This window comes from Quercus suber, unplaced genomic scaffold, assembly GCF_002906115.3.
Source record: "Quercus suber isolate HL8 unplaced genomic scaffold, Cork oak 2.0 scaffold_40, whole genome shotgun sequence".
NCBI classification, from domain to species: Eukaryota; Viridiplantae; Streptophyta; class Magnoliopsida; order Fagales; family Fagaceae; genus Quercus; species Quercus suber.
In genome coordinates, this window is record NW_027069505.1 from 17,499 (window position 1) to 45,122 (window position 27,624).

Genomic DNA, 27,624 nt, shown 5'->3' on the forward strand with positions numbered 1-27,624 from the left:
CGACACGATTGAGATACGCGTTTTTAGGTTTGAACATGTGTCCAAATAGTGTCATGCGCTAAACCTAAACTTAACCTAATTCAATCAACGGTTTAAATATATGTAAAGGACTATATAGTATGTAGCAGTGTTCGATGGTAGAAAATCCACCCTTATTTTGCTAGATCAAATAAAGAAATTCTCCTATATATCAATTGGTTTGATGATTGAACACGCTTGAGTCAAGTAAAGGATAAGGTAAAATTAGTCTATACAGTGTGCACATCTCATCTCATTTAGAGGTTGGCATATAAGAATCAAGACTAGAAAACATAAATATGCAATTTGGAGGGAGAAAAAAAAATGAAGATCTTTTATTAACTTGGTTTCTGAAGCCATTCAGAAAAGACTTTTCAAAATTTGAAATTTGGAATCCAAGCTAAACCATTAGGTCAACATGCCTTTCAGTTCATAATGAGCTTTTTAATGAAGCATTGGCCCCTGGCCCTCCCTCAATAGATGATAATAATTATAAATAGGACCAAGGCAATTTACCAAACGTGTCATGGGAGTTAAGGAACAGTTTTATATTGACATCTGCTAGTCATATATTTCAAAATGATATCTTTATCTTTATCTTAAAATCAAAATGAAAAGGAAATCATAATTGTTTGATTTGGATGGCAGAAAATTTTAAAACCCTAATTTTTATAACTTTTTGAGATATTTTTCTGGGTCATTCTAGTAGTATTACTATGCTGCAATTAATGTTTTTACTACACCTAAGTCTATGGATAGTCTTGGGTTTGTATTTCTCTCTATATTTTCTACTTAGCTCAATAGTAAAATGTAACTTTTCAAGGACTCTGTGTTGTAGATGTAGATTGTTTCTCTCTCACTCTCACACAATCTCAGTAACAATTCTAATAGCAGCAATTATGTTGGACTCTCTTGTTTTCCCGCTTATTACAATGCAAATCATACTGGTTTGCGTAGTATGCTTTAACAAATCATTCATTATTGCCATGAAGGTCTAGCTTATCAAAATTGAAGTCCAACAATAGCTCGCAACCCAAATCAAGATTAAAGCTTTAACCTTCAGAATTTTTAGTTTTGGTTATATTTTTCGAAAGGATGAGAGTTGAGATGTTGCATCTAGCCAACTCCAAGTTCTTAATACTCTTTTTAACATTTGGTTGAACTCAAAATTTGTGGTTTATTCTAAATAAGAGTGTGACCAAAAGATGTGTGTGTGTGTGTGTGTGTGTGTGTGTATGTTGTTCTCAAACCTTAAATTCGACAATGGACAAGTTCACATTGTACCAGATGATATGTGATTAATGATTCTCTCCTATATATGAAAGTCATGATCATGACTCGTGACCACCCTTTTATCTTTAGCACCAACTCAGGAGGGCATATGGGCCTTAATTTGAACCAATGGTGTCTATGGCATTTTTAGAGACCCCACCGACAGTTTGTGAACTGTGAATTTGAATGAGTCAGGAAACCACAAATATATACTGTACCAAACCATAAAGTTGGATTCTTCTGGGCTTTCAATTTTGAAAACAAAAATATAGCTAAATGATCCAAAGGATCTATAAAAAAGAGCAACATCAGCAACAAAAACAAAAGGCATACTCTCAGCTCCTGAAATTTTTACTTTTGTTTATACATATATGTTTACTTTGGTGATGACATGACAAAAGAGATGTCTTTAAATCAGGTCACCGATTAGCTCACCTGCAATCTCAAAAGTCTAATAATAGTTAAAAAAAACTCCAAAAGCGAAAGACTTCACCATGAAGAAAGCAGAGGAGTATTATATATGTTTTGGTGGTTGCTATTTTAAGTGACAAAACCAAGTTATTAGTTGGTTGGTTTTCTGTAATTATTGAAAAATATTGTTAGGAGTGAATAGTGATATTGACTGCAAATAACAAAATATATAGTCTTATGAACTGATGTATCAACTTTTAAAATATAAAAGTAACTCAGAATTTATTTGTTATATTGTTAATTACATGCATTCTTTCGAGACTCATGTAGTAAAATTGGTAATATAGTTTCAATAATTTTGTTTTTGTTACTAGAAATCATGAAGATACACTTAAATGCTCCCCATGACATTCTTAGAATTGTGTTTGATAACCCTACAAGAAATACTTTTTTGGGTTTTCGAGAGGCATGAGAATGCATCAACATCAATATGCTGTGCTTGTGATAGGTGTTGGTAATGTTTGATTCAGCCATATCACAAATATATATTCATGGAAGTAACAAAATTTACAGAAGAAATGTGCTGCATTTAATTTAAGAGAGAGAGAGGGGGGAAAACCCAGTAATTTAACTTTAAAAGATATAATATGATAAACTGACAGAAGATTAATTATATCAAGCTTAAAAAAAAAAAGCCCTAAAAAAAACAAAGCAAAAAAATATAAATGAACAGAAAGAATGAAAATGATATGAAATGGACCCCAGAAATAACTTGTAAATATTCCGATTGCCAGTGAGGCTTGGAATTGAATAATTTGTTGTGGCCTGATTAAAAATTTTAGCCACTGTACAGTTTGGTTCTTGACCACATTTTATCTACTGTACAGTTTGCATTTGGTGGTCAAGAACCAGACTTCCATCCACAAGATTCATTTCATAGAAAATTGATGATGACAATGACAACAACAATTCAATAAATTATGAACTCAAAACTAAAATTTCTAGTTTAAGACAAGCCTTACATGCATGTTTACTTGGCGGTATAATCGTCACAAAAACTCACATGATAAAGTTTTGAGGATGGTTTTTAATACTCTAAAGAAACAAATTGCCTTTAATACTCTTTTTTTTTTTTTTTTAATTCTAATTTGTGAAATAATTGGATTTTTTGAAAACCTTTTGAGGATGGTTTTTTTTTTTTTTTTTTTTTTGAGACAAATATCTATTCAAACGACATTTTTGCCTTAACATTCCAAAATATTTCCTCTATGGGTCTTTTTAGAAAAACCAGATCTTCTTAATGCTTTTTAAAAAAATATCTTTTAATTTTTAACCTAGAAAGTAGTTTTTTTTGTTTTTTTAATACTTGAAATAAATTTTAGTGCCTTAATTCCTATGCCATATATGCACGCAAGAAAGTGAGATATGATGATTCTTGGACATGCAGAACTTCAATACAGAAATTTTTTCTAGAACTTCGTAATGATGAAGTATAACTTTTGGGGGGGAAAATATTGCCCAACCACAGCCCATTACAGCTTCTTTCAATTCCAAATTCCTAACCAAAGTGGAACCAAGGTGTTCACAATTGACTCTTGCTTTTTCTTTCTGTTTGATAACAAGATCATTCTCAATGGAAAATATATGACTTTTGAATGAAAAGATCATCATGATGGCATGGGACAAAAAAAATTCTTTCATTTTCTAGGCTTGATGATCTAGTTTCTTTCTAATGCCTACTATAGCAGTGTGCTTACCAAAGAAGACTTCTGCTCTATGGTCCAACACATTCAGTCGTACATTGGGTGGCATTAGGATTTTAGGACAGAACAGAAGTCATACTTGACCCCACTATGTTAGAAAGATGTTGTTGGCATTTGAAGACTTCTTGATAAACTTATTATATGTATGAATTTAAATTATGGTATTGGTTCCATGATGATGAGCTAATTAGAACCTATGAGTATCAAGTCATAATAAAAAGAGAAACGAGTCAGGATTTAGGAATTTTGCTTTGACTATGGCAACTTGGAAGTAACAACTCATAACTTTGGGGATGGTAGCAAAAGAAGGTACAAATAATCAGATATACCTTTTGCTCAAACATTTTAACTAGTTAAATGGACATTTAAGCACCATATGAAAGAAAATATGCCGGTCTTAGACATCAAAACAGAAGAAGAATGATAAATCAGACTGCACTAGCTTCTTTGCCCACTATGCCCAAGATAAATCTCAAACTGAGCTTGAACTTAGCCCACTTGACCATAAACCGTCAAAGGCAACTATTTTCTGGGCAAATCATACTTTTTAGAAAACTTAGTTTCGGATGGCCCAAATGAGGTTCAAAGTTCAAACCTTAAATGGGCTAGATCTCCAAAGGGAGTGTTAGGAAGGAGCATGGGTTGGGCCCATATTTGTTCTCATTTTTCATCTTTGAACCAAATTTGGGCTGCTCTTAGGTGTAATTCAACTGCCCAATTGACAGCCCAGTCGATGAGTCTGTCCATTGGAATTTGGAAGTGTGAACTGGATTTATAATTCAGAATTACGAATTTTTTATCTTAAATTCTAGGTATACCATTTGACTCTAGAAGGACTTTACTATTTGCCCTACCTCTCTTTTTATTAACTGCTAAATCTCTCATCTGGGTCATGTGTATAAAGAAATTAGGGCAAAACTTCTTTTTTCTAAAAAGTGAGTTATTTTTCAAAAAACATTTTCTATAAAATTATCTCATTTTCCTATATTTGGTAGAAACTTTAAAGGAGTTAAAAAATAATCTCATAACTTCTCTTATTTAAGTTGTTGTGAGATAAAATTGTTTTTCAAATAAAATTAGTAGAAAACAATCTTTAAAGATAAACTATATTTTTTATGTTGACTAAAGATAGTTTTCCTTTATCTCATTTTTTCTTATGATACCAAACACTGAAAAATATGAAAAATTATCTTTACACAATGTTTTCCATTGAAACAAACAGAACGTTATTATATGTCACATTATTAAATTTAATTATCATTAAAGGGAGATAACGATGTACTATATTAGTTAATACAATCACTTAGTTAAATATAATTGAAAGATGTTAGGTGCAAATGCTAAGAAATTGCATCTAATTTTTATCTAATAAACATACAAACCAACTAACATTGAAGGTAAGGTCCAGAGATGTTAGCCTTGAGTGTCTTTTATTTTTGATAATGTACTTTTGTAGTGGTGTCATTGCTCAAACGATCCTTTGCTATATTAAGGACACATTACTCTCTTTTTTTTTTTTTTTAAAAGACATATTACATAAATAAATAAATAAAGATTCCTTTTAATTTTTTTTTAAAGCTTTACAAATAAAAGCATAAACTAAGTCCGTATCATGTTTTGTTATATATATATATATATATATAAAAGTTGATACCATATATAGCTTTTAATAGATACAATATAATTTAAACGGAATGATGTCCGCGTTCAATGATAATTGCTTTTTATAGGTATTTTTTGTGCAAAACAATTGCTTTTTATAGTTGATATTACCATAGTAATATAATTACATCTTACATAAAAATTAAAAAAAAAAAAAAAAGAAGTAAAAAAAGAAGAAGAAGGAGGGTGGTGACTTCATTGTCTTATCACTTTAAACAAAACAGAACAACACCACCATGATATCATTAAATTCTGAATTCTTGACTTGGAATCATAGTGGCATTACAAGGTCCTCTTTGGGTGAACCCCACCTCATAAGCTTTTTTATCTTTTGCAACTTTGAATTCAGGGATTAGGGTTTGTATCATTTAGCAGTTAGCGCTTTGAATTTTTTTCTGGATTAGTATATAGCAGTTATATGAATCAACTTGTACAAATATATTTTTACCAAAAAAAAAATATATATATATATATATATTGTCAAAGCCACGTGCTCTAAGTCATTGTCACGTGCGCTTATATAGACACAACACAGCAAAGTGAAAGATAGAAAAGAAAATACCCCAATCCAAAAAAGCCTCCCAACTCCAACTCCAACTCCTTCCAAGCACCAATGGCCAATAGGCAATGCCAAACAGTTGGAGGGAAACTCATCTGACCGTCCATTTTTCATCCTACGGTCATGATCAATTCCAACCTATTTCCCATACAAAATGGAGAGTTAAAAAAACACATTGGAAAGGTTCTTCGAAGTAGGAAGGAAAAACCAAAGTAGGGTGAAAGGAAGAGAGACAGAACAGAGAAAAACAGAGAGAGAGAGAGAGAGAGAGAGAGAGAGGTTTGTGTGTAGAATTGATTACACAATAAGCGCTGGTTTTTTAATTTCTTTACCTCTCAAAGCTCAGACTAACACATACCCAGAAATGTTACAACTTTGATCTTTGAGTAAATTTCCTCTGAGAAAATACAAAAAGTCCTTCTTTCCAACTCTCTCCCCTTCTGCCATATGTGAATGAAGAAGTCTCATCCTTGTAATCCTTCTCTCACTTTCTCTTTCAATCTTTGTGCAGTTATGGATTGTTTGGTTGTCTAGAGAAAAAAGATGAGAAGCATAAAAATTGGCAGTTCTAATTGGATTCTAACATTCTATATTCTTACTTTTCTCACAGCAACCAAATGGAGTTGTTTACTCTGTTGCTTTGTTCTGGTTTTTTCTTTTCTGTAAATGCTTTAGGATTTTCATTGATGGGTTTATTGCTTTTTATCTTTGAAAATGCAGGCTGATTTTGATGATTTGAGGCAGGTTTCAGAGACCCCATTTGTGTTATCCTTTAGATCTTGTGGTCAGTGACACTTTTTCTTTCACAGATTGCTACAATTTGCTCTCACAAAAATTTTCAATTTCTCAGTATTCTTATGAGTTTCAGAGAGAAAACCCAAATGGGTATTGGCTAATTTGTAGAAAGTTTTGGTCTTGTTGTACAGAAATGGAAAAGGAAGCAAAAAGTCATAGAGCGAACAACAACAACAGCAACAATAACAACAACAATAGAGCTACTGAGACAGACTTTGGGTTGCAGTGGGGTAATAGAAAGAGGCTTAGATGTGTAAAAGTCAAAGACCAAAGCTTAGCCAACAAATCAGATTGTTTGGGGAAGAAGAAAATTACTTCTCGCGTTGATCGCCGTGTGGTTAGCGCTGCCGAGAAAGAATCAGTTTCTCCACAGCCCCATCGAATCAATAAGTAAGATAAACAAAAACCCAGATGAAATTTGAAAGGAAAATTCTTAATTTCACTAAGGAAATGTGAGAATTTGAATGCAAAGTTTATATCTTTTACTTTGATTTCTTGGGAACTAAATGGGTGGTAGAGAAAGTTTCAAGCTTTAGGAGGCTTAGAGAAAGGGAAATAGAGGAAGAATGTTGGAGTGGCTGTGCTATTGGGTTAGATCCATGAAGATCATTTGATTTATTCCTTTTCTTACATTGGCTATTATCATCATCATGAGGTTTGATTGATTTCATTATGATAGCTTAATTGATTGCTTAAGAAAGTAAATGAAAGAAAAAGGAAGTGTAATTTGATTTATACTCTGATTGATTGCTTAGAAAAGGTAAGAAAAGAAACATACAACAATAGGAATCATATTGCAGTTGTTGTTGGAGTTCTTGTTATTGTACTGTTATATGAAAGTATTCTTTACTGTAATGTTATGTGATTTTCTTTTTCACAAAACCAAATTTAATCATTTGGAGAAGTAAAGTGCTGAACTTCTTGTTCCTTTTTGGTTCTTAGGAACTCTGACTTGCCAATGAATAACCGGAAAGTGTTGGTGACCTCTCCAGAGAAGGAAGATCGATATTACACAACAAGGGGTTCGTTGGGATTGGATGATAATGGGAAGGTGTTGTTGGATCCTGTAAAGGAGGATAGAGGGGTTGTTTGGCCGAAGCTGTTTATTACACTGTCTAGCAAAGAAAAGGAGGAGGATTTTATGGCTATGAAAGGGTGTAAGCCTCCTCAGAGACCCAAGAAGAGGGCTAAGTTGATACAAAGAAGCTTACTTGTAAGGGTCTTAGTCATACTCATACCTGTGCGAAATCCTCATTTTTTTTGTTATGAAAATTAGGCAGGGAACAAACTTTGTGACTTGGTTGTGTTTATGTCTTTATCTTTTCCTGTATTTTCTGTGCAGTTGGTCAGTCCAGGTGCATGGCTATCGGATCTGTGCCAAGAGAGGTATGAAGTGAGGGAAAAAAAGGCTGCAAAGAAGGTACAACTTACTCTCTATCTCTCTTGTTGTGGTTGTTTAATGCTTTTCTTAATGTAGTCTTGGTTGCTAAGAAAATTCAGGAGAAGTGAAGAAAATCAAATTAAAAATTCAATATTGGATACTCAGGATTTGTAAAAGCTCTAACCACTCAACCTGAACTCTGACTCATGAATTTTCTTTTACTTTTACCTGTGTTTTCTGAGCAACCAAATGTAGGATATATAGATAACACTCATACAGTTGTTAAGAGGGTATGTGATTTGGCTAAAATGTAATGCAGAGACCCAGAGGATTGAAGGCAATGGGAAGTATGGATAGTGATTCAGAATAAGAAATTCAGATGAATACAGAAGCAGGCAGGGAAAATTGATTTTTTTTTTTTTTTTTTTAATTTTTGTAGTTAGATAAGAAGTAGAGGGAGAGAAGAAAAAGGAAAGGAAGAAAAGAATATTGTTGATGAAAAGGGTCTCTCTCTCTCTCGCTCTCTTATCTTTTTTGTTTATGTAGAAATTGCTCTGCCAATTTTAACTTTTTGGAAATAATTTTCTTCAATTTTTTTTAGGCATTGACTTTTTCCTTTTCCTTCAATGATCCTTTTGTCTATTTGTGGCGTATGCTTTGCATTCTATTCTGCTTTATTTCATTTCACGGGTTCTCAAGAAGGTGCATTGCATTTGCATATAGGTGGATATATTAACAAATGGCTTAGATTTTAGATTGAGTTATCCAACCTTTGATTCCTTGCCACTCGAAAAAGAAAAGGGTTATCACAGAATCGGATATTTCTATGCCTTATGGATTGGCATTCAAATTATACAATGCAGTCAGATGAGGCAGAATTTAGTTTTTATTTTCAGTTCTTCGTTTTGGGCAACAGAGGCAGAGAGGATCACCTATTTTAGATGTTCATGGGTAATGCATAATCCATTGAGTACATACAAGGAGGTACGTTTTCAGATTCATTTGATTGGTTCTCATTAATAATCTGACATACAAAAAATGTTGGAGGAAGCTACCTAAAAACCTTATAGGACAATTCTTGCAAATATTTATGAGTCTGGGTTCAGATTTGGGAGCTTCAGGAACAAATTAACAAGATGTTTTCATAAAATCAATGCTTCAAAACTAATTTGATAATGTAACCTTTGGAAATAATGGGAATTACTGACAGTGCACTCCACTTTTGTTGGGGCAGACATTCCTAAAAAATTTGTTATATTTAATAGCATCTGTGACTGTGAGACAAGCCAGAGCCACAAATACACAAATGGCCCTAAAACAAGGACACAGATATACTGAGAAGAGATCATCAGACCATTAACAAACTAAATTGACAACATCCCATATTCAAACTCCATCAACCTGAATAAGTGTCCACTAATTTCATATCTGCTATCAAGTAACACTGTACGAAGCTAAGGGAAAAGATGACAATAAGAAGAATAAAACAAGGCAATGTATACAGTTTTGCACCCCATTAGTTCAGTGACGATATAAGGACTCCTTTCTACTTAACCAAATATTATTCTTTATTACTCATTTCAGTAGAGCACCTAATTCCATCCCAGGAAAGACGCCAAAGTATTAGTTCTCTAACTTTTTTTTCTTTGCAACCAAAAAAAAGAAAAAAAGAAAAAAAAATAATGCTTGGAATATACTCTCAAAGAAGTACACCACCAACCACCAGTAGCTTGGTCATATATAATCTCCCCAACAAAGAAGAGATTTGAGATTTGGGAAAATATAATGAAGAGTACTCTAATTAATCTACCAACCAGCTGAGAAGTAGACTGATTGATCTTGCCAAACCTTGGCATTTAATTAGTTTGTAGTGTACCCTTATCTACTGAAGCTTGACTTTATCTTACAATGCCATATGTGGCAAGGCTTTTTGAGATATCTTCCTCTACTTGTCAACTAAGTTTATAGTGCTAACCACAATTTCAGAGTGCACTTCTGGTCACCTTATCAACTAAGTTCATACTGCTAACCACAATTTCAGAGTGCACTTTTTGTCAGCTTGTCTGATTTTGTGTGTACCTATTTCAGCCCACTGCAAATAAGAATTCAAAGTGATTTTCTTTAAGTAATGAAAAAAGAGAGGTTAATTTGGTAGTTAAATGGGCAAACTTCAATTTACTCTCTCAATTATTAATTTTGTCAATTTAGTCCCTTAACTTTTAAAATCAAGTCAATTTCATCAGTAGGTCCTCTCTATTTGAATTTTAACACAATTAATAATTGAAAGAGACTTGATTTCAAATTTTAACATTTTTTTATAATAATATTTTAATGTCTATTTTATTTGCCTCATCAATAAATTCCGTTAAATTTTAAATAGATTTGAGATCAAAGAATAAACCTTGATTTTGAAACTTCAAGGATGGACCAAATTGAACTTTACCCAATGGTTGAAGAACGAAATTAGATATTTAAAGTAATAAATTAAATTTCTATGGCAAAAACTGCAAAATCAGTGGACTTTTTGGAGTGCCAAACCAGACCAAATTCTATGCCAACAATCCACTGTCAGGGCACCAAATTCAGACCCCATAGGAGCAAACTTAGGTTTGTATGTTTCTATCCAGTTACTGCTTATACAAACATTACTGCTAAGGGGGGAAAATGAAATAAAAGATGACACTTCATATATAACAGATGTATAGTTATCACACTACAAAATTTGCAAATTTTTTTAGAATGATCTGAATCAGAATTACTGATTAAGTAGTCTTTATTCTTCTCCGGCCTTGCCCTCTTTTGGCTTCTCTTCATTCCTGCATAATTGATCTATTTGTTATGAATATAAATCCATGAGAAGCATAACAAACAAAGACACATCAACTCATGCACATAATTGCACAAGTCTGTTAGCATACACACAGAATGTACCAGTTGTTCTCTTTTAGTGACTGTTCTGTCACCTTTCTTGGCCGACCTCTTTGTTGCTTTTGCTTCTCCACATACCTTCATTGTTAAAATTGTAATTTATTGACTAACTACGTGTAAATGAGAAGGATACACACAAATATACATGTGAGAAAATGCACAAGCACACTTTGCATACAAGAGAGAGAGAGAGAGAGAGAATACCAATCAGTCCAATAGAAATAATCGTCTTGCCACCTCTTCGATCTTCCTCTCTTCAGCTTCTGATTTTGTTTGTACCTTCATGGTTGAGATTTTATTCTTTATTACTAGTCCGTGTGCACATACATATGGAAAGAATCACAAATGGTGGGAATTATCCAACATATATATATATATATAATCATTATAGCATCTCATGGAAATAGTTTATTCCATGTATTCTCTCTCTCTCTCTTAAAATGTTGTCATTCATGTGTTAACATTCAAATGAAGATCAAGATGGAATCCTCAAATACAAAGCCCTAAAGTAAATTATAACATGCCCTCACTTTCTATCAATGAACTAGTAATATCAAAAGTTACTCGTAGTAGTAAAAATCATTATGGGCACTAGAAGGCATAAAAAAGCTTGTGTATGTTTGGGTGAGGGCACTTACTGAACAGGCCTGTTGTCATCAGCTGACTGATAATTTCCCTGCTTCCCTTTCCTTCCTCTTCTCGGCTTCTCCAGTGGCTCAACAAATTTCTCATCAAAGGTGATCTGTTCTTGTTTTTCTTGCCTCTGTGGGCTATAAAATGGAGGTGAAGGAGGAACTGATTCATAGTTTACAACGCAATTAATGATATTGTTTCCCTGCCAATCAACATCAAGCATTTCTGTTGCTACCATCTTTACTTCTACCATTCCATCTTTATCATTTACATCGATTGCATTTTCCTCTGCAACCTCTGGTGTTTCATTTTCCACTGCCACTTGCACAGTTATATTTTTCTCTTCCACTGCTATATTTTTATCTTCTGCTTTGGCCTCCCACTGATGGTACAGTTTCCTCTTCTTTAATGGTAGCTTCTCTCCTGATTCAGAACACCTCTCAACGAGTAAAATATAGACAGAGGACACTTTGCTGTATTGTTGCCAAGAAACAATAAAAAACTTGGAGCTAATAAGAAACAATATCAAAATGTATTTGTATGAATTTAACTTCAAACTAGGCAGCCTTTTGGTGGTGGTGGCCATGTATAATTATTCTTCTTTCAATCTTGAATTAAACTGTCTAAATATTTCTTAATGATATTTCTATCATCCATGTATATCTATGAAAAACTAATAGATACTGATCAATATCACAAGTTGACTGACATTAAATTCCTTAATTTTATCTAGTTAACAACATTGGCAAGATGGCTCTCGCTGTAAGTCTTTCTTTCCTTTTTTAGGTCAGGAACTGTAAGTTCGAGTTTGAAGACCACAAAGCTCTTGACTCTTCTCAATCTAAATGCTCACTACTGTCATTGAGCCCGGAAATTCTTTTGGGCCTCAACAGATTTAAATTAGTAAAGATGATTTTCTTGTGCAAAGAACACACCCCACCCCTAATCAGTGTTTTGGATGAAACTCTTTGTTGTTCAGCCACACAGTAGGATTTTTATCAACTAGAGAAAAAGCAAGAAGAATCTCGTGATATAATGATTGCTCATTTATACTTTATCCACTGTGCCATAAAATACGTAATGAATCCTACATTTTTGGATGAAGTATATTCTTTTCAACCGAAATATGCAAACTGGTGGAAATGAGCTATGCAGAAATTACATTTCTTATACAATAGATACTCCTAATATGAGATTGATTTAGAGAAGTGCAGAACAACTTTCAGGTTTGAGATGAATTGAGAAAATCGCATTCCACATGATTCAAGATGATCTTGCGGCACCACTACTTAAAAATGAACATACATTTTACCTATTTCAGAGGAAGCTGAAGGCAGGGCAATGTCAACTGTAACAGCAACACAAGAGCTCTCCCCATAACTGTGACAGGGAAAAGTCTCTTTAAGTTAACAGATTTCATGTGGTAGATTGAATTCTGTAATCCAAAAGCAAAGAACTGGTACACCACCGAATATATTGAGAAAAAAGAACTGGAATATATTGAGAACCACAACATTGCCAATAAGAAACAAAGATTGCTTATATATTTATGAATCAAAGATATTGAGAAACTTAATTTATCACAAGTGAAGCACTGGAATAAATGTATCATATCAATTAATTTATGGATTTTAATAGCATCACAATGGCAAATGGGGAAATGTGTTTGTATTTCCCAAACTAGATTGAATAATCTGCATTCAAATTTAGGTAAATAATGATAAGATACATAAATAAAAAAGATACATATTTACCCCAGTGTGGCACATAAAGGCATTTCTTTTGTTTCATCTGTCTTCCCTTGTTGTCCTTGTGAGACCTATATTGGATATAGGTTCAAAATTATAACTTGTAGAAGATCAAATGAATTTTTATCAGAATTGAACAGAGCTAGGTGGTGGTTGAACAAGCTGTAGTGAGGAATTCAAGATGTTTTTTCTTTTTCTTTTTTGAGTAAAGAGGAATTCAAGATGTTGACAAAAAAAGACAATGAATAAATAATTTGGGACATTTAGAACTTGATATACTAAAATTTCTTAAAAGAAAAGGAAGGAAGAAAACGACATCAATTACTGGACTTGAATTGTTCTGCATGCAGCTGTCCATATCTTTCTCCTCCCTGACACAATTCAAAGAATTCAATCCCCTAGTGATTGTTGGTTCCATATTACCATGTTGGTTCTTTCTTGATTCTTGAGCTATAGGTATTTCCAATGGAGAACATGACCATTTAATGCACCTCCTCTCTTTTCCTACCAAGAAATGCCTGCCGCGTGAACCTTGTGAAAGGAGATGTGCCAGCCCAGTTATAGGTGCATATTGAGAAGGAGGAGGAGGAGGAGGAGGAGGAAAGGAAGGCCGTCCATTTCTAATTCTCATATTTTGGAAAATGATAGTATTTAGGAAGGAAAAAAGGTGAAAATTTAGGATAAGATTCTGAAGTTTGTAGAGGGATGCTGGTGAGTGATACAAGGAAGAGCAATTTAAAGTAATTGAGTCATTTGAGGATGAGAGACTGTTGTAACGTGGAGCTTTGTTATTAATTACGTGGCGCATCAATTGCATTGAGCGCACACGTGGTACCAAACTATTTTCATTTTGTACCATGTTGCATAAACTATTTTCATTTTGTACCATGTTGCAAAAGCATAGGAGAGATTGATCTTATTGTCACCCTTGAAGCAATCTCTTTTTAGTGTTAAATTAAATAATCAACAGTTTGAAACTTGAAGTTCATACCTCAGTCAGAACGATATTTTCAATTGAAGTTTATTCTATTACTCACTGGGCATTATAAAACTAAAAATTTTAGGTTAAATTACTCTACATGCACAAGTAAGACATTGATTGTGTAGGGACAAAGCACAAGCAGCATACTAGCAATGGACAAGCAATTATAATAAATAGGTAACATAAACTTAAAATGAAATAAGCACATTGTAGTCATATTGTCCAGCCTCGTATCTATCATTTTTTTAAACAGAATAAGTAAAACATTTAAGAGATGAAATTTAATAAGATATTTGACATATATGCATAAATATTCTACCAAGAAGGACATATACAATTACAGAAAGTTCAGATGATTATTGAAGCAATGAAAGAATCCCAAAAAGGTTCTAATGTTATAGAAAACATACCTTAACTCTATAGCAACAATAGACTGTCCCATGGGCGTGCAAAACACATTACTGACTGGTAAATTTGGTCCAAGTAGACCACCATGCAATTTGGAGCAGTTGCAAAGCATCAAATTTTAGTTATGTTCTCTGCTTTACCAATTTAATCACCTGAGGCAATTCTTTCACCTCCAAGAAAGATATATATGAAATATCAGCATGCTAATGCTATTAATACCTATTGTAAATGGTGTATAACAAAAGTTTTTGGCAGTTAATTCGGGCTGGCAATGTGCTCAATCTTGTACTGAATATAATCAGTATTTTACGAAAGCATAGAGTTTCTTCAAGATTGTCCTGCATAATTTTTTTTATACTTATTTTCCATTTTATGATAAATCAATCCCAATTTCAAGTAATCTCTGCATAATTTGGTTTTCAGTACTTAAATTTTGAACTGCACTTTACGACGATTATTAGTACCAACTACCAACCAACCATACAAAGTTCAGGATTCTTCTCTTATGAATTTATGATTCTACATTACACTGTATTTGAACTTGTTTGCATCAATATGTCACTCACTTATGGAAATTTCTGTTTTTTGTTTGTTTTCTTAGAAATTGTGTAAAGTGGATTAAAAAATCTTATCTGTTATCCCAAATTAAAACGCTATTCAGAACACTCAAAATGTCATAGGCAACATTGTACTACCATAAAGGTGCAACTTTTAGATCTCATATACTATCTGGCAACTGGGAAGTTTTAGTCCAATATTTGGTTAGAGCCCCTTGTAGTAGTAAATTTTCTCATGAGATGAGGATATACGATATTTAGAGAACTCAACGTGTTGCCTATTGATGAATTACATGAGTGTACAAAGCATTCATTGAAGTCCATTGTTTTCCAACTGTTAATGTTAAAAGTTTCTGATCAATGGTTATAGATGTGATCTGATGCATAAAGCAAGGTTTTATGAGCATGCAACCTCCTAACCATCTATTGTATTAGTCAATTAAGATCCAAATGGAGAAAACTGGTAACATTGGAAAAAACTTCTTTTATAGAAGTTTTGTCTCACATTAGAAAACTTAATCATTCTTCAATGAGATAGAGTGGCCTTCAAAAATACTGTAGTTCATCAGAAAAGGGCCTTTGACATGAGACTCATAAATTAAATCCAGAATAAAGACAGTACTTTTAAATGACAGAATAAATTCAGTCAATAGAAGTATCAAATTGGGCACATATTACATAGAATATTTTTACTGTGCTAGTTCTTTTTGCTTTTGTTTCTTTTGGCCAAAGCATAAGAACATATCTTAAACCCATCTTGCACTATCATGCTGTATAAGGTTAGATTTGTGAAGATGTCCATTCATTGAGGTGCATAATCCTTATTCAAAAATTGGTGTGTAGAGAAAGGGATGAAAATTCACCAATTCTGCCTAGTATATGAAACTTGCAAGCATTAACCATATATTTCCCATTTTGCCATATCTAGTAGTCTTGCAATGCTTCTGCATTAATAGTATAAGAAGGTGGACTAGGGCCAAAAATGTGGCCAGGATGACATGGGCTCCTCGTGTTGAGTAGGGGAGAAAACTCAGAAATTCATGCGTGATATATTTGAAACATGCAATTTTTAGAGCAGAAGGGAAGAAGATGATGCCTCAAAAAAATTATGAGAGTGAGGGAACCATTATACCTTTTGTGAGAGAAAAGGTTCTCTTCTACCTAAAAGGAGGTCAAAATTCAGGAATTATTCTTCTTGTTTGGAGAATCAACTTGTGGAACTTCCTTTCATCTCCTCATGGCACTGGCTACCCTAAACTAGCCAAAAGAAATTAATAATCATTCCTACACTGCTCATTACATGTGGCTACATGTAGAAATACTAGGAAACATAATGACAAAATGAGCCACAGTAGCATTTCAACATCTTTACATTTTTCTGTATATATTGAAAATTAAAAAAAGGAAAATAATAATATATAGACATAAGGTTGTAAGGAGAACCTAAAAATCAATATATCACTATAAACACTAGCATAATGGTTAATCTAAAACAAAACCATATTCAGCATCAATAGCCAACAAGAAGCTAGCAATCTCCTGAAGCAAAATAATATATTCTATGACATTTTCTTTTAAAATTCTGTAAATACACTTCTCCCTCACTCCTCCTAAATATAGTACTAATTCAAAGATTTGCATATTTGTAAAAGCAGAGATCTAAAACCAGGGCAAACACCCCCCTCCCCAAAAAAAAAAAAAAAAAAAAAAAAAAAAAGGGTGATAGAGATCCATTTCTCCTACCTATTGAACGTTACAAGTAAAGAAACTGCAAAAATGTGGAAAGAGAATGTAAATTAATTTCTCTTTCTGGCTGAGATCTCCACACAAATTCTATCATGGTTACTTGTTCTGGATAGGATTGGATTTGCTTGGCGGCGCCTTTCGTAGGCTTGTCTCAACAGATTTCTTGGCATCTTCCATGGCTTCATCAAACTTGTTTGAATTTGCAGAAAAGGAACTGACTAAAACTAGCAGTCTCCTTGGCTGATTTCTGTCTCTCAGACAAATTTTCAAACAATACTGGAGTGACAGTAAAGAACACATGAGTGTAAGCAAGCAAAATAAGGCAAAGAGAGTAAACAAAGCTCTCTTGCTGCTTCTCATGTTGGTATTTGGTTGGAAAGAAAATGAAATAGACATGGTAGACAGATGAAATTTGGTGCTAAGAATTTGCAGATCTCTTTTCAAGATAGATGGCAGTTCATGCTTCTTTCATACAGGTTGTGCTTAAGCCTAAGAGTCAGAAAGTATACATGTTACTTAACAGTAACTATATTTTCTTTGAGATCCTGCATGGTACTTAAATACTCTTACTCATTAAAGGGTATCAGGTATTCGGGTTCATCTATTGCAGATAACTAACCAAGGTAATTGGCAGAGAATTTAGTATCATTATTTGACTTCTTCTGTCTGGGGTTAAAGAATAAACCCTGTTTCAGTCAGCTCACAAGTAAGCGGAGTAAGAAAACTGCCAGATATTTATCTAGAAGACTGGCTAAGACAGAACAATTAAGTGGGAGGTAACAAGATTAAACTAGGCCAATCAGGTGTGTAAAAAAGACAAATGCATGTGAGGTCTACCACATATACTTGATTGAACATTTGAAGTTGTTTGGACCCTAATTTGACCTGCTTAGGCCTTGGTAACATCTTTCACTTGAGTTTACTGATTCCTGAAGAATTTCCTCCTTTGTTTTCTAGTAGGATAGAGCTTGGAAGCAGCTTATCATGTGATTCTGAATTTAAGTATATATTTTTCTGACTTCTCTGCAAACATTCAATATTTTACAAGATGTCTCATGTGACTTATCACATGAAACCAAATCAGTTACATCATTTTCTGTCCTTCCATGTTTTATTAAATAACTAACTAATTTTGTATATCTAATAAGTGTCACAAACGCAGCTAAAGTTAGCTGGGTAAGCCTGCTTTTCATAACACAAACACTTGTCATCTTCTAGGAAACTGACTGCTCCTCTTTCACCTTGTACTGTTCAGTGTTCACAATCTCCTCCTATTCAAGTTGAGTTATTCTAATTTAGATCTAGGACTTTTCTTTTCCTTTGCTTCTTCTTTTTCTTTTTTTCTTGTCTTTTGGGGGGGGGGGGGGGGGGGGTGTGGTTGTTAGAACCTAGCTTATGTGAACCACATACTGTGGGATGTCTGCAGTTCTTTCAGCTGAAACAAGGTTCAAAGATTTTGTTCCATGTTTAAAATGGCAAAGTTTTTAATTCCACTAAGCACATCAGGCTCATCTAATTGAAAGAAAGGCCTTCCAGTTGAACCTTCCATTATAGCAAGGTTTTCTTCCCATGGAGCCACTTGTTTTTGAAGATTCAAAGATGCATTCAATGTAGAACATGGATTTCAGCAAATATATAAATAAATAAAGCAATTAAAAGATTTATCCACTTGCCTAAGCCCCATCAGCAATCTTTCAAGAATATATAAATGATACATTCTCAAAATAATAGTATTTTCTCCATTCAACAATGTGCAAATCAATAATATAGTCAGCTCTTTTTTTATTCACTAGGGATTGGAATTTCTTTTTTATGTATATAAAAAGAACCCATCTCCTTTAATGGAAGGAAATCAGTCATGAAGGTTGAAGGATACAAGATCTGGTCAAGGGAACTCCTGAAGTTGTAAATTGAATGAAGATTTTTAATGAGTTTTATTTCAAACGAGCATGTGGACTGAAAGATTCTGTCCATAGTGAAAAAACATGTGATCTATGTCAGCATGACTATCATAGAAGACATTGTGCTGACTTTCTAACCCTTTAAATGAATGATCAAATAGCACTACACAAGAGTGAAAATGACTTCGTTTTTCCAGTCAAACACCAATTAGATGAGATGTTATAAAAATCATCCAGCAAGGACACTTTTTTCTCTGATAGAAAAATTAATATAGTTCTATTGGAGTCACTTCAAAAAGCTCTAAGATTGAAAAGTAACTTCAAGACACCAGCTTTCAATAGTTATTGCTCTCAAACCTTGCAAAAGAATATATATATATATATAAAATAAAATAAAAAAACCTTCAGATTATGATTAAATATAGGAAGGCAGAACAAGAGAATTTTAGACACCAAGTCCTTGAAAACTCCATGCTAAACTGACTTTTTTCTTTAATGGTCAGCCAAACGTGTTCTTTTTGGGTTTAAAGCTCTATTGACTATATCTTTTGCTAAGAGTCTTGTAGCTAACTAGCGCCTTCTGGTATTTTCAATGAAGACATTTAAGGTTCAAATCCCTCTCCCCTATTGTAACCATTGAATTTAAAAAAAAAAAAAATTAAAAAAATAAAAACTCTCTTTTAAAGTTTATAACGCTATATTAACAGTTTTAACAGCTATTTATTTTTGAATAAGTAGCAATAACATCACTAAGTCCATATTTAAAGAGCAACAAAATTTCCCCAGATATTATAGAATCTAGGAATAGCCAGTTTTCTTTAGTTTTTCCAATATATATAGACCCCTAAACTGGAAACAACTTTCACAACTGCTTTAAAAAAAAATAATAATAACAATAACAACAACAACAACAATAACAACAACAATTTTGAACATTATGTATCAAAACAAAATACAAAATACAAAAATTGTTATCATTTGTAATTCAATGAATAAATTGATGATAAGGTACAAAGCTTACAGAGACAAATTGTTTGGCATATAATAGCCATCTCATCAGTTTTCCCCATTATCTGACAAAATCGAACCCTTCTCTTTCCAAATAAGATTGCTATAACCAAATAGTCTTGCAAAACAAGAAATTAACTGTCCTTGAATTACTTCTTCAGTTGGAAGCACGGAATCCGTCTCCTTTCTCAAAGAAGTAACTTCTTTATCGGCAATCCCACAAGGCACAATATGCTTAAAATAGCTCAGATCAGGATCAATGTTGAATGCCAACCCATGAGAAGTGATTCCATATGATATTCGAACCCCAATAGCTCCAATCTTTCTCTCTCCAACCCAAACCCCCGTCTCACCCTTTTGTCCAGCAAAAGCTCTCACACCATACAGAGCGGCCAATTCAATCATAGTTAACTCAAGTTTCTCCACATAATTACGAGCACCAATTCCAATATCCCGGAGAGAAATAATGGGGTACAAAATTGCTTGATGTGGACCATGAAATGTAATGTCCCCTCCTCTTTGTGTGTAGCAAAGTTCAGCTCCTATCTTTTTAAGTTCAGACTCGGGGATCAACAAATTGTGATCGGTCCGTCGTTTGCCAAGGGTATATGTAGGCGGGTGTTGCAGGGACAAGACGGTATCTGCAATTTTACTAGTTTTTCTATCGGACACGAGCTTTTCCTGGAGCTTAAGTGCATCCAAATAGTTAACAGTGCCCATTTTCCAGACCTCAAGGCTTCGCGGAACTCTCATTCCCTGCAGATCATACAACACTAAACTTATGTATCCTTGTGCTATCATCAAATGGTGAAATTTCAACTATTGTGTAATGAACACTAGTAGCATATATCAATCTCATTGACCCCAAAACTAGAAGTAAGCAAAAGTGAACCCCACATGTATCTATTAGCTTTACATATGGGTCTAAATCTCATATGTCAAAGCTTTAGAATTGATGCCAAATAAAATGAATTTTCACCATAGGAAAATGTAAATAAATTTGACCATTAAGCATTTTTTTTACAAACCCATGATTAAGAATACCGCTGTTTTTGAAAACATGGATCAAAATCTCAGCGTCAGAAGTCGTGCAATAAGTATTTGCAAACAGGTCACAGAGGCATTTCATCAAACAATTAATGGGCACTCAAAAACAAACTATCGTCATCAACAATACTGATTTAAGAATTGATATTAATATTAAAGAGCGAAAGCATACCTAAAACCACGAAAATCTCAGGCCTTAGTGACGAAGAGAGAGAGAGAGAAGGCTGAAGAAGCAGTGAAACCACTACCAGAGCTCATGGATTTCTAGGTTGTTATTAAACGGCGCCGTATCTGTACTTCTTTCAGATTACAGTTATAACTACGACGAATTCTCGCTAAACGCGCAGTTTTGGGGGCACCAATTCATAAAAGTTTAGATTGTTTAACAAAATTTTTTAAGAATTATTATATTTCTTAAGAATATCTTAATTTTTTTATGATATACTATATATATATTTTTTTTTAATTACAACAATGGGGAGTTGATTCATATATATATATATATATATATATAGATATATGTGTGTCTCTAGCTTTCATGGTAGAATAAAATAAACTTTACTCATATGCCTTGTTAAAAAATGATGCTTAATTAAAATAAAAAGTGATAAATAACCAAAAAAAAGAACAACTTGTCAAATTTATTAAAAAAGTAAAAATCATGTCTCAAATAAAAATCACGTCTAGTTTAAAAATAAATAAAAAAATTCACGTCCAGCCCATAGAAAATCAAAAGAAAAAAAAAAAAGGAAAGAAAATGCAACTTTACTGCTAGAAGAAGGGGAAAAAAATGCACGCCCAAGCCTTAAAAAAAAAAAGAAACGTTTCTGTCTAGAGGAAGAAAAAAGAAAAAGAAAAAATGCAGCCCAGAAAATCAAAAAAAGAAAAAAGAAAAAGAGGCAACATTGCCAAAAAAAAAACATAAGCAAAGCAAAAGAGGCAAAAGTCATCAGATCATTAATAAAGTGAGGGGTAGGTGAGAGGGTATTTGTATAAAATGTATTTTTAAGCAATTTTCTCTCCCCATTTTCCTCCCAAATTGGGAGGATAAAAAAGATGGGCCCAAAGGGAAAACTTTTTCTCTCATTTTCTGTCTCTTCTATTTTCTTTCCTCAACCAAATAGTGGAAAATAATATTTTTTGCCCTATTTTCCTCTCCTTATTTTTCATCATCTCTGTTTTCACCCAACCAAAAACGCCCTAAGTAATATGAATATCTTCTAAAAAAAAAAAAAGAATGTTGTAGCTAAATAGTTATGTAATAAGTACATTTTCTTTGTTGACAAAGGTCTACTATGTTTTTTCTTTTATTAAATAGAAAGTTATGGGTGTTTTCATAAATTGTGTAATTATAGTCAACTTATTTAAGAATCATTATATTTCTTATTTCATAAAATAATTGGGAGACTTTGGTTTTTTTTTTTTATTTTTTTTTTATGGGATGGGAGACTTTGTTATTACCTAGGTTGTTCACCCAAAAAAACGGAGAAACTTTGTTATTACCTAGGTTATTTATACCAACAAGTGTGATATTTTCTACTTCATCAACCAAACTATTTTAAACTTCCTTAGTCATTGGTTTGAGATCTTTTTTGATAAATAAGTAATACTTCATTAATTAAAAAAAAAAGTAACACAAAAACCAAAGCACACCAACAGTATTCCAAGGACACTACAATGAAAACTACAGCACGTAAAAATAATAACAATCAATCAAATCTACTAAAGAATCAAAAGTATAAATACTCAAATTTGTCCACTCAAAAAGAGTTTGGAGAAATAGTTGCTTCAAGTTATAAATTGATCTCTCACCTCTTTCAAAAGTATGAGTATTCATTTCTCTTCAAATACTCCAACAATAAATTCTTAGTAGTCCCCAACCAATAAAAGGGTGCCATGGGATTTGAAATACATTAAATTAGCTTTCCTACCGCGTCATCTCAATAACTATGACTGTTTCCAACATTTGTTAACCTGTGAAATGAAATTCAAAATTTGGGATATAAGCAGCTCAAATTTGAGATCTAAATGGCGTTTAATGTGCTACAAATTTCAAAGCCTCTCTCTCTTCACTTTCTCCATTTTCTCTTCTCTTTAGCTTCACCTTCCCCAATTTACAAATATCTCTTTCACCATACCTTTCTGTGGGATATCCATGGTCGAATCTCCATGGCTACAACAAGCAGCCACCAAGTCTCGCACAACCACCACCATTGGCAAAGCTTGCTGGTGTGACCATCTTCTATCTCAAGGGTCTCTGTTTTCTTGTTCTCTCAAGCCCTCTTGTGGCAGAGCTTATGCTTGCACTAACACCACTATTGGTGAAAAACCCAATTAGCACTCATAATCGATTGTTACCTAGATTTTTTACCCATAGATACCCAAACCTAAATTGGACCCGATTTTTGGTTTTTTTTTTTTTTTTTTTTTTAAATAATAACTTTAATTTTAAAATTTAAGATTTAAAATTTTGGAATTCTAATCAGGTTTACCATTGCTCCTAAATTTAAATGTTAATTTTAATGGGTACAAAATTGTTGCTGCTGCATATAAGTATATGATATTATCTCAAAAATGATTTAAAGAAAAATGTACTCAATACATGCACACAGCTGATGAAAAATCACCAACAAAAAGTGAAGTGTACCAAATCCAAGACAAAAAGATTGGGGTGGTAAGGAGCCCATTATAAGTAAATACAATTTGATAAGATCAATGCTAGAATTGGGCCACAAAAGTAACAAGTAGATACAATTTGATAAGATTAAAGCAATAGTTTAGGAGGATAGAAAAAAAATCTGGTCTCTATCATAGCCAAAAACACGTGTGGCACATCCCAAGGCTTGTAAAGCTACAGAAGCCAGAATTGTAAATGAACAGTACTAGAGAAAATTTTGAAAAGCTGACTTGTTTGCAAATAAATACATCGAGATAAGCCAAATATGGACTGCTTATTGCTTAAGCACCTCTAGTTTCCATCACACCACATGCGGATTTCATGTTGTCCGGTTTGAGACTTTGAGGCAACCGCAACTAGTGCGCTAGCTCTTTCCTTCACTGCTGGTTGTGGTTCTAAAAAAAAGAGGGGGAAAGAAGAGACCTTTAATGTTATTAGATATATACCACCATCCCGGGATTGCTATAAGCCTATAATACAACCTACAAGCATCTAACCTGCAGTTCAAGAATGAGAAAAGAAAATTTAAGGAAGAAAAAGACATGAACTGGATCAAATCTGTGATGTAAATCACTAGACTAGATCTCATCTAAGCAAGGTAGAAGATCTTACACACAAAACATAAACCAAATAGGCAAGATTCAAATAAACCCAATATCTCACCCAAGTCATATGCTTGCTCAATTATTAATTTAATATTGGCTAACATAACCACTTCCTCTCTTTCTCAACATAGGACACATACTGAACTGGATATATACTAATAAGAAGTGCCAAAAATCCAAGGTACCAAACGAATATAATTGAGGAAATTTTGGAATCAGGACAAGCCAAATTCATTACATACAAGGAAAAAAAAACAGGACATCGTATAAGTCATTGTAGGAATAACAACAGACAGTCAATGAGAATCATAAAGATCAAGACACTCTCCTCTAACACTAGGAAGTCATTTATTTAACAATGTAAGCATCAAGCACCACTCTACTACCAAAGCAATTATTCTTCCCTAACCAGTACTAAGTTTCCAGCCACCCAAGCATGTACATTGACTAAATTAATTCAACAATTCCCTAGAACAATATAATGTGGAAAGCTACTGGATTTGGAAGATTGGAAAACATTTTCAATTTCAACACTTAATTATGGGTACTCCACAAAGTTTTCATGTTTTGTTCTGTTTTATACAACCATCTTGTTTCATAAGATCCCTAATGAGAATAAGAGACCAAATACATATGTACATACTAAATCAACACATTCCAAACCAATCAATCACACTCTCCAACAGTCTCACTAGTATATGTGGCTGTCAGGAGAGCAATAGCTCCAAGAAATTGCAATTTAAGTGGCTAACATTTTGGATGGGGAACGAAGACAAAATGCTAGATAGAAAAGAAATATCATATAATTGTATTCTAGACATTAAAAGCACCAGGTACAAATTTTATAAAATAAAAGATCTTGAACCAAACACATAGATATTTAAACATGCTTCTATTCAAAAACAAAATAACTGGTTAAAATTCCCCCATAACAGATTTAGGGTCCCAAAGGGACAATTGCTATTCTATCTAAAGTAATGCATTTACTATGAAAATAAGCTGTAGATGTTGGCTCTCGTTCTACCATCTTTGCCTTTCAAAATTAATCTACACTAGCTCAGCGCACCAATTTTTTTATAAAACATGGAATTATAGCAGCAAGTACTAGTTAAACGAACAGTCCAGGCAGGGTTCATTATAATTTTAGGACCATATAAACATGCATAATTTATCAATAAGCAAAATTTATCAATACAATATATAGAACATCATAGTTACCGGTCAATAATCAAATAATATATGCATGTCATAGGTACTAGTCAATAATCAAATAACACCCAAGCACAAGCAACTTTAATTTAGTGCAGAGGCATACACATCACATGCATGATATAGCATATAACATTATCAAAACAAAAATTAATAAAGTGATCCAACAAGGCTTAAATAGAATAAAACCAACAAAAGAACAAACCCATCTTACAAACACTAAACGTGGAGCAAATTAGAGTAGGTGAACGAATCTTTCAGCCCTTTACATAATCAATCCTTTATAACACCAAAAGGCATAACCCATGAAAAAAAAATCAACATTATGGTGAATAAACAGAGCAAATGTCTATATTTAAATTAAAGCAAATAAATAACATGTAAATTCTCCACATTGTTCACAGATTTAACATAACTGAGAAAAAACCCATATCACAGATTGCTCCAAACAATATAGAAATCCATTAATTTGTGCTTGAAACTGAAAAGCATTATCACACAGAATCCCAGAATAATAAAAAACATAGGATTAAATTAACTTACCAATCAATACCAAATTCTTTTAGGAAATAACAGCCGAGAGAGAGAGATAGAGAGATTTTCAGACAAAGGAAGTGAAAGAAAGAAAGAGATTTGGAGCCATTGGAAGAGAGAGGGAAGGTGAAGCCGTGAAGTTGCTGAAGGATGAGGGCTGAAAGTCTGAAACGTTTTTTTTTTAAAGTACGGGTCGTTTTTTCTTCCTAACCCTCAAGCTCACTACTCCCAATTGTTAGTTTTTTTTCTCACGTTCTTTATTTATCTCTTCCATAGATGGAAAAATCGTTTAGTTTTGCTAGTATCTTGTAATGCTTAGGGCTTTTCCTGGTTATGCTATTATTGCTTCAAAATGATCATATTTGATTTTTGGATGGGAAGGAGTGCATAGTCCTAGAACTATGCATGGATAGTTTGTTACCATAGGAGGTTCATTATGAGTTTAGTGGTTGGAGTATTTTTAGTAGTCATTGGTGTCTAGTGATGTAAGTGATTGATGCTCATTTTGCTTTGAAATGAAATGGGAAAAGTGATAGCCACATCTAATCTTGACTGTCACCTTCTCCTTCTATTTCAAAGTTAAATGATTATCATTGTCTTCGGTATTTTAATACTTCCCTGCTTAATCAGTTTTGCATGATTTTCAAGGGTAAACCAACTTTTAAGATTTAACATATATATTTTTTAGTTAAATACCAATCTGCTTTTGCTTTTGAACTCTTAGAATAAGTTACTTTTCAATGAAGTTTCTCTACTATAACCAATTCCCTTTTTTGTTTGTCCTAACAGTTGGTGATTCGAATCATATTATATCTGCAACCATGTAGAGTTACAAGCTGCCTTAGGTTCTCAAGCTAGCTCAACTCCGATCTGCGGAAACTTGCTATGAATCTCATCTCACTATGAAAAAAATGAAGAGAAGGAAATGGAATGAGATTCATAGCAAGCATTCCGTTTCCTTGTCTTCACTTTTTCATGGTGAGATGAGATTCATAGCAAGTTTCTGCATATCGGAGTTAAGAAAAAAATAATTACAAATCATAGCTCAAATAACAAGTAACTGAGTTTACTTGTAGCTAAAATTTAATGATTTCACATAAACAAACACAAAAATTTAATGAAACCAATCAATAATAAAAAGCTAATATAGTTTTAACAACTATAATCATTAGTCTAAATATTACAAAATTATAAAATATTACAAATAATTAAATGACAGAACATTCTTAATTTACAAAGTTCACATCTAAAATAAAAAAACTCATACCTTGTACGCATTCACAGTAGGCCTCTTTTCGGACAGTGTATGAGAACATTGTTGGGTATGAATATGATTGTTTGAATGTATGATTACTGATTACTGTGTAATGGCCTTTCGTGATTACTGATTTGATTACCAAAGAAAAGAAAAAAGTAGTGGCCTTTAGCCCATGTTGTGGGATATGGTGGCCTACTAATTCAACTTTAATTTGGCTTCTGTAGGAGAAATGGAGATTCCTTACTTTCTTTTGAAGTCATGGGATGTGGGTGAAATTATCTATCTAGCTAATTTCAACTTCAACAACCCTTGTTCATCTTCATTTCCTCGTTTAAATTCATAAATTACTCATCATGCTCATACTTACTGATATACATAAATTACTGCCCACTAATCTGCAAAATTCCTACTATCACCTGAGGTGGTACAATCTGTGGACCACCCCTTAGGTCCATATCCAAATCTCAATCACAATCAGCCCCTTCTATACCTGCATGCCATGTTCTATAGGGCTACAAACAA

General features: G+C 33.3%; 3 protein-coding genes and 1 long non-coding RNA gene across 8 annotated transcripts; 1 reads left to right on the top strand and 3 right to left on the bottom strand.

Annotated features, from left to right (window-relative positions):
- The first annotated feature begins 5,708 nt into the window (after positions 1–5,708).
- On the top strand, positions 5,709–8,461 carry LOC112015294 (uncharacterized). The gene is made up of 6 exons (XM_024047683.2): positions 5,709–6,157; positions 6,406–6,469; positions 6,612–6,870; positions 7,423–7,693; positions 7,823–7,900; positions 8,181–8,461. Exons 3-6 carry the CDS (start codon positions 6,614–6,616, stop codon positions 8,229–8,231), a joined length of 657 nt encoding a protein of 218 aa, XP_023903451.1. The 5' UTR covers positions 5,709–6,157; positions 6,406–6,469; positions 6,612–6,613; the 3' UTR covers positions 8,232–8,461.
- A 1,863-nt stretch (positions 8,462–10,324) lies between these two features.
- On the bottom strand, positions 10,325–16,369 carry LOC112015272 (uncharacterized). Of its 5 annotated transcripts, none has more exons than XM_065771147.1 (7): positions 16,250–16,369; positions 14,563–14,730; positions 12,735–12,802; positions 11,428–11,845; positions 10,994–11,068; positions 10,793–10,867; positions 10,325–10,677 (listed from the first exon to the last, which is right to left on the bottom strand). In XM_065771147.1, exons 2-7 carry the CDS (start codon positions 14,670–14,672, stop codon positions 10,635–10,637), a joined length of 789 nt encoding a protein of 262 aa, XP_065627219.1. In that variant the 5' UTR covers positions 14,673–14,730; positions 16,250–16,369; the 3' UTR covers positions 10,325–10,634. The 5 variants fall into 5 exon arrangements, with proteins under 5 accessions (XP_065627219.1, XP_065627221.1, XP_065627218.1 ...); XM_065771149.1 differs by adding an exon at positions 13,177–13,241 and having other exon boundaries at positions 14,563–16,369; XM_065771146.1 differs by having other exon boundaries at positions 14,563–16,369.
- Positions 16,370–19,678: 3,309 nt separating this feature from the next.
- Positions 19,679–21,265, bottom strand: LOC112015291 (octanoyltransferase LIP2, mitochondrial). The gene is made up of 2 exons (XM_024047680.2): positions 20,992–21,265; positions 19,679–20,528 (listed from the first exon to the last, which is right to left on the bottom strand). Exon 2 carries the CDS (start codon positions 20,523–20,525, stop codon positions 19,821–19,823), a length of 705 nt encoding a protein of 234 aa, XP_023903448.2. The 5' UTR covers positions 20,526–20,528; positions 20,992–21,265; the 3' UTR covers positions 19,679–19,820.
- Positions 21,266–23,485: 2,220 nt separating this feature from the next.
- Positions 23,486–27,386, bottom strand: LOC112015275 (uncharacterized). Its single transcript, XR_002883195.2, has 2 exons — positions 27,112–27,386; positions 23,486–23,891 (listed from the first exon to the last, which is right to left on the bottom strand). It is a non-coding gene; the product is annotated as an uncharacterized LOC112015275 (long non-coding RNA).
- Positions 27,387–27,624: the final 238 nt, after the last annotated feature.

Excerpts from the sequence above, each read along its gene's own strand:
- LOC112015294 (XM_024047683.2), top strand. The coding sequence starts at position 6,614 with ATGGAAAAGGAAGCAAAAAGTCATAGAGCGAACAACAACAACAGCAAC. Across the intron at positions 6,871-7,422 it reads CAGCCCCATCGAATCAATAA|GAACTCTGACTTGCCAATGA; the intron begins GTAAGATAAACA and ends TTTGGTTCTTAG. Across the intron at positions 7,694-7,822 it reads TGATACAAAGAAGCTTACTT|TTGGTCAGTCCAGGTGCATG; the intron begins GTAAGGGTCTTA and ends TTTTCTGTGCAG.
- LOC112015291 (XM_024047680.2), bottom strand. The coding sequence starts at position 20,525 with ATGAGAGTTCCGCGAAGCCTTGAGGTCTGGAAAATGGGCACTGTTAAC.
- LOC112015272 (XM_065771147.1), bottom strand. The coding sequence starts at position 14,672 with ATGCTTTGCAACTGCTCCAAATTGCATGGTGGTCTACTTGGACCAAAT. Across the intron at positions 12,803-14,562 it reads ATTGTTGCTATAGAGTTAAG|TTATGGGGAGAGCTCTTGTG; the intron begins GTATGTTTTCTA and ends TCCCTGTCACAG. Across the intron at positions 10,678-10,792 it reads TCACTAAAAGAGAACAACTG|GAATGAAGAGAAGCCAAAAG; the intron begins GTACATTCTGTG and ends TCAATTATGCAG.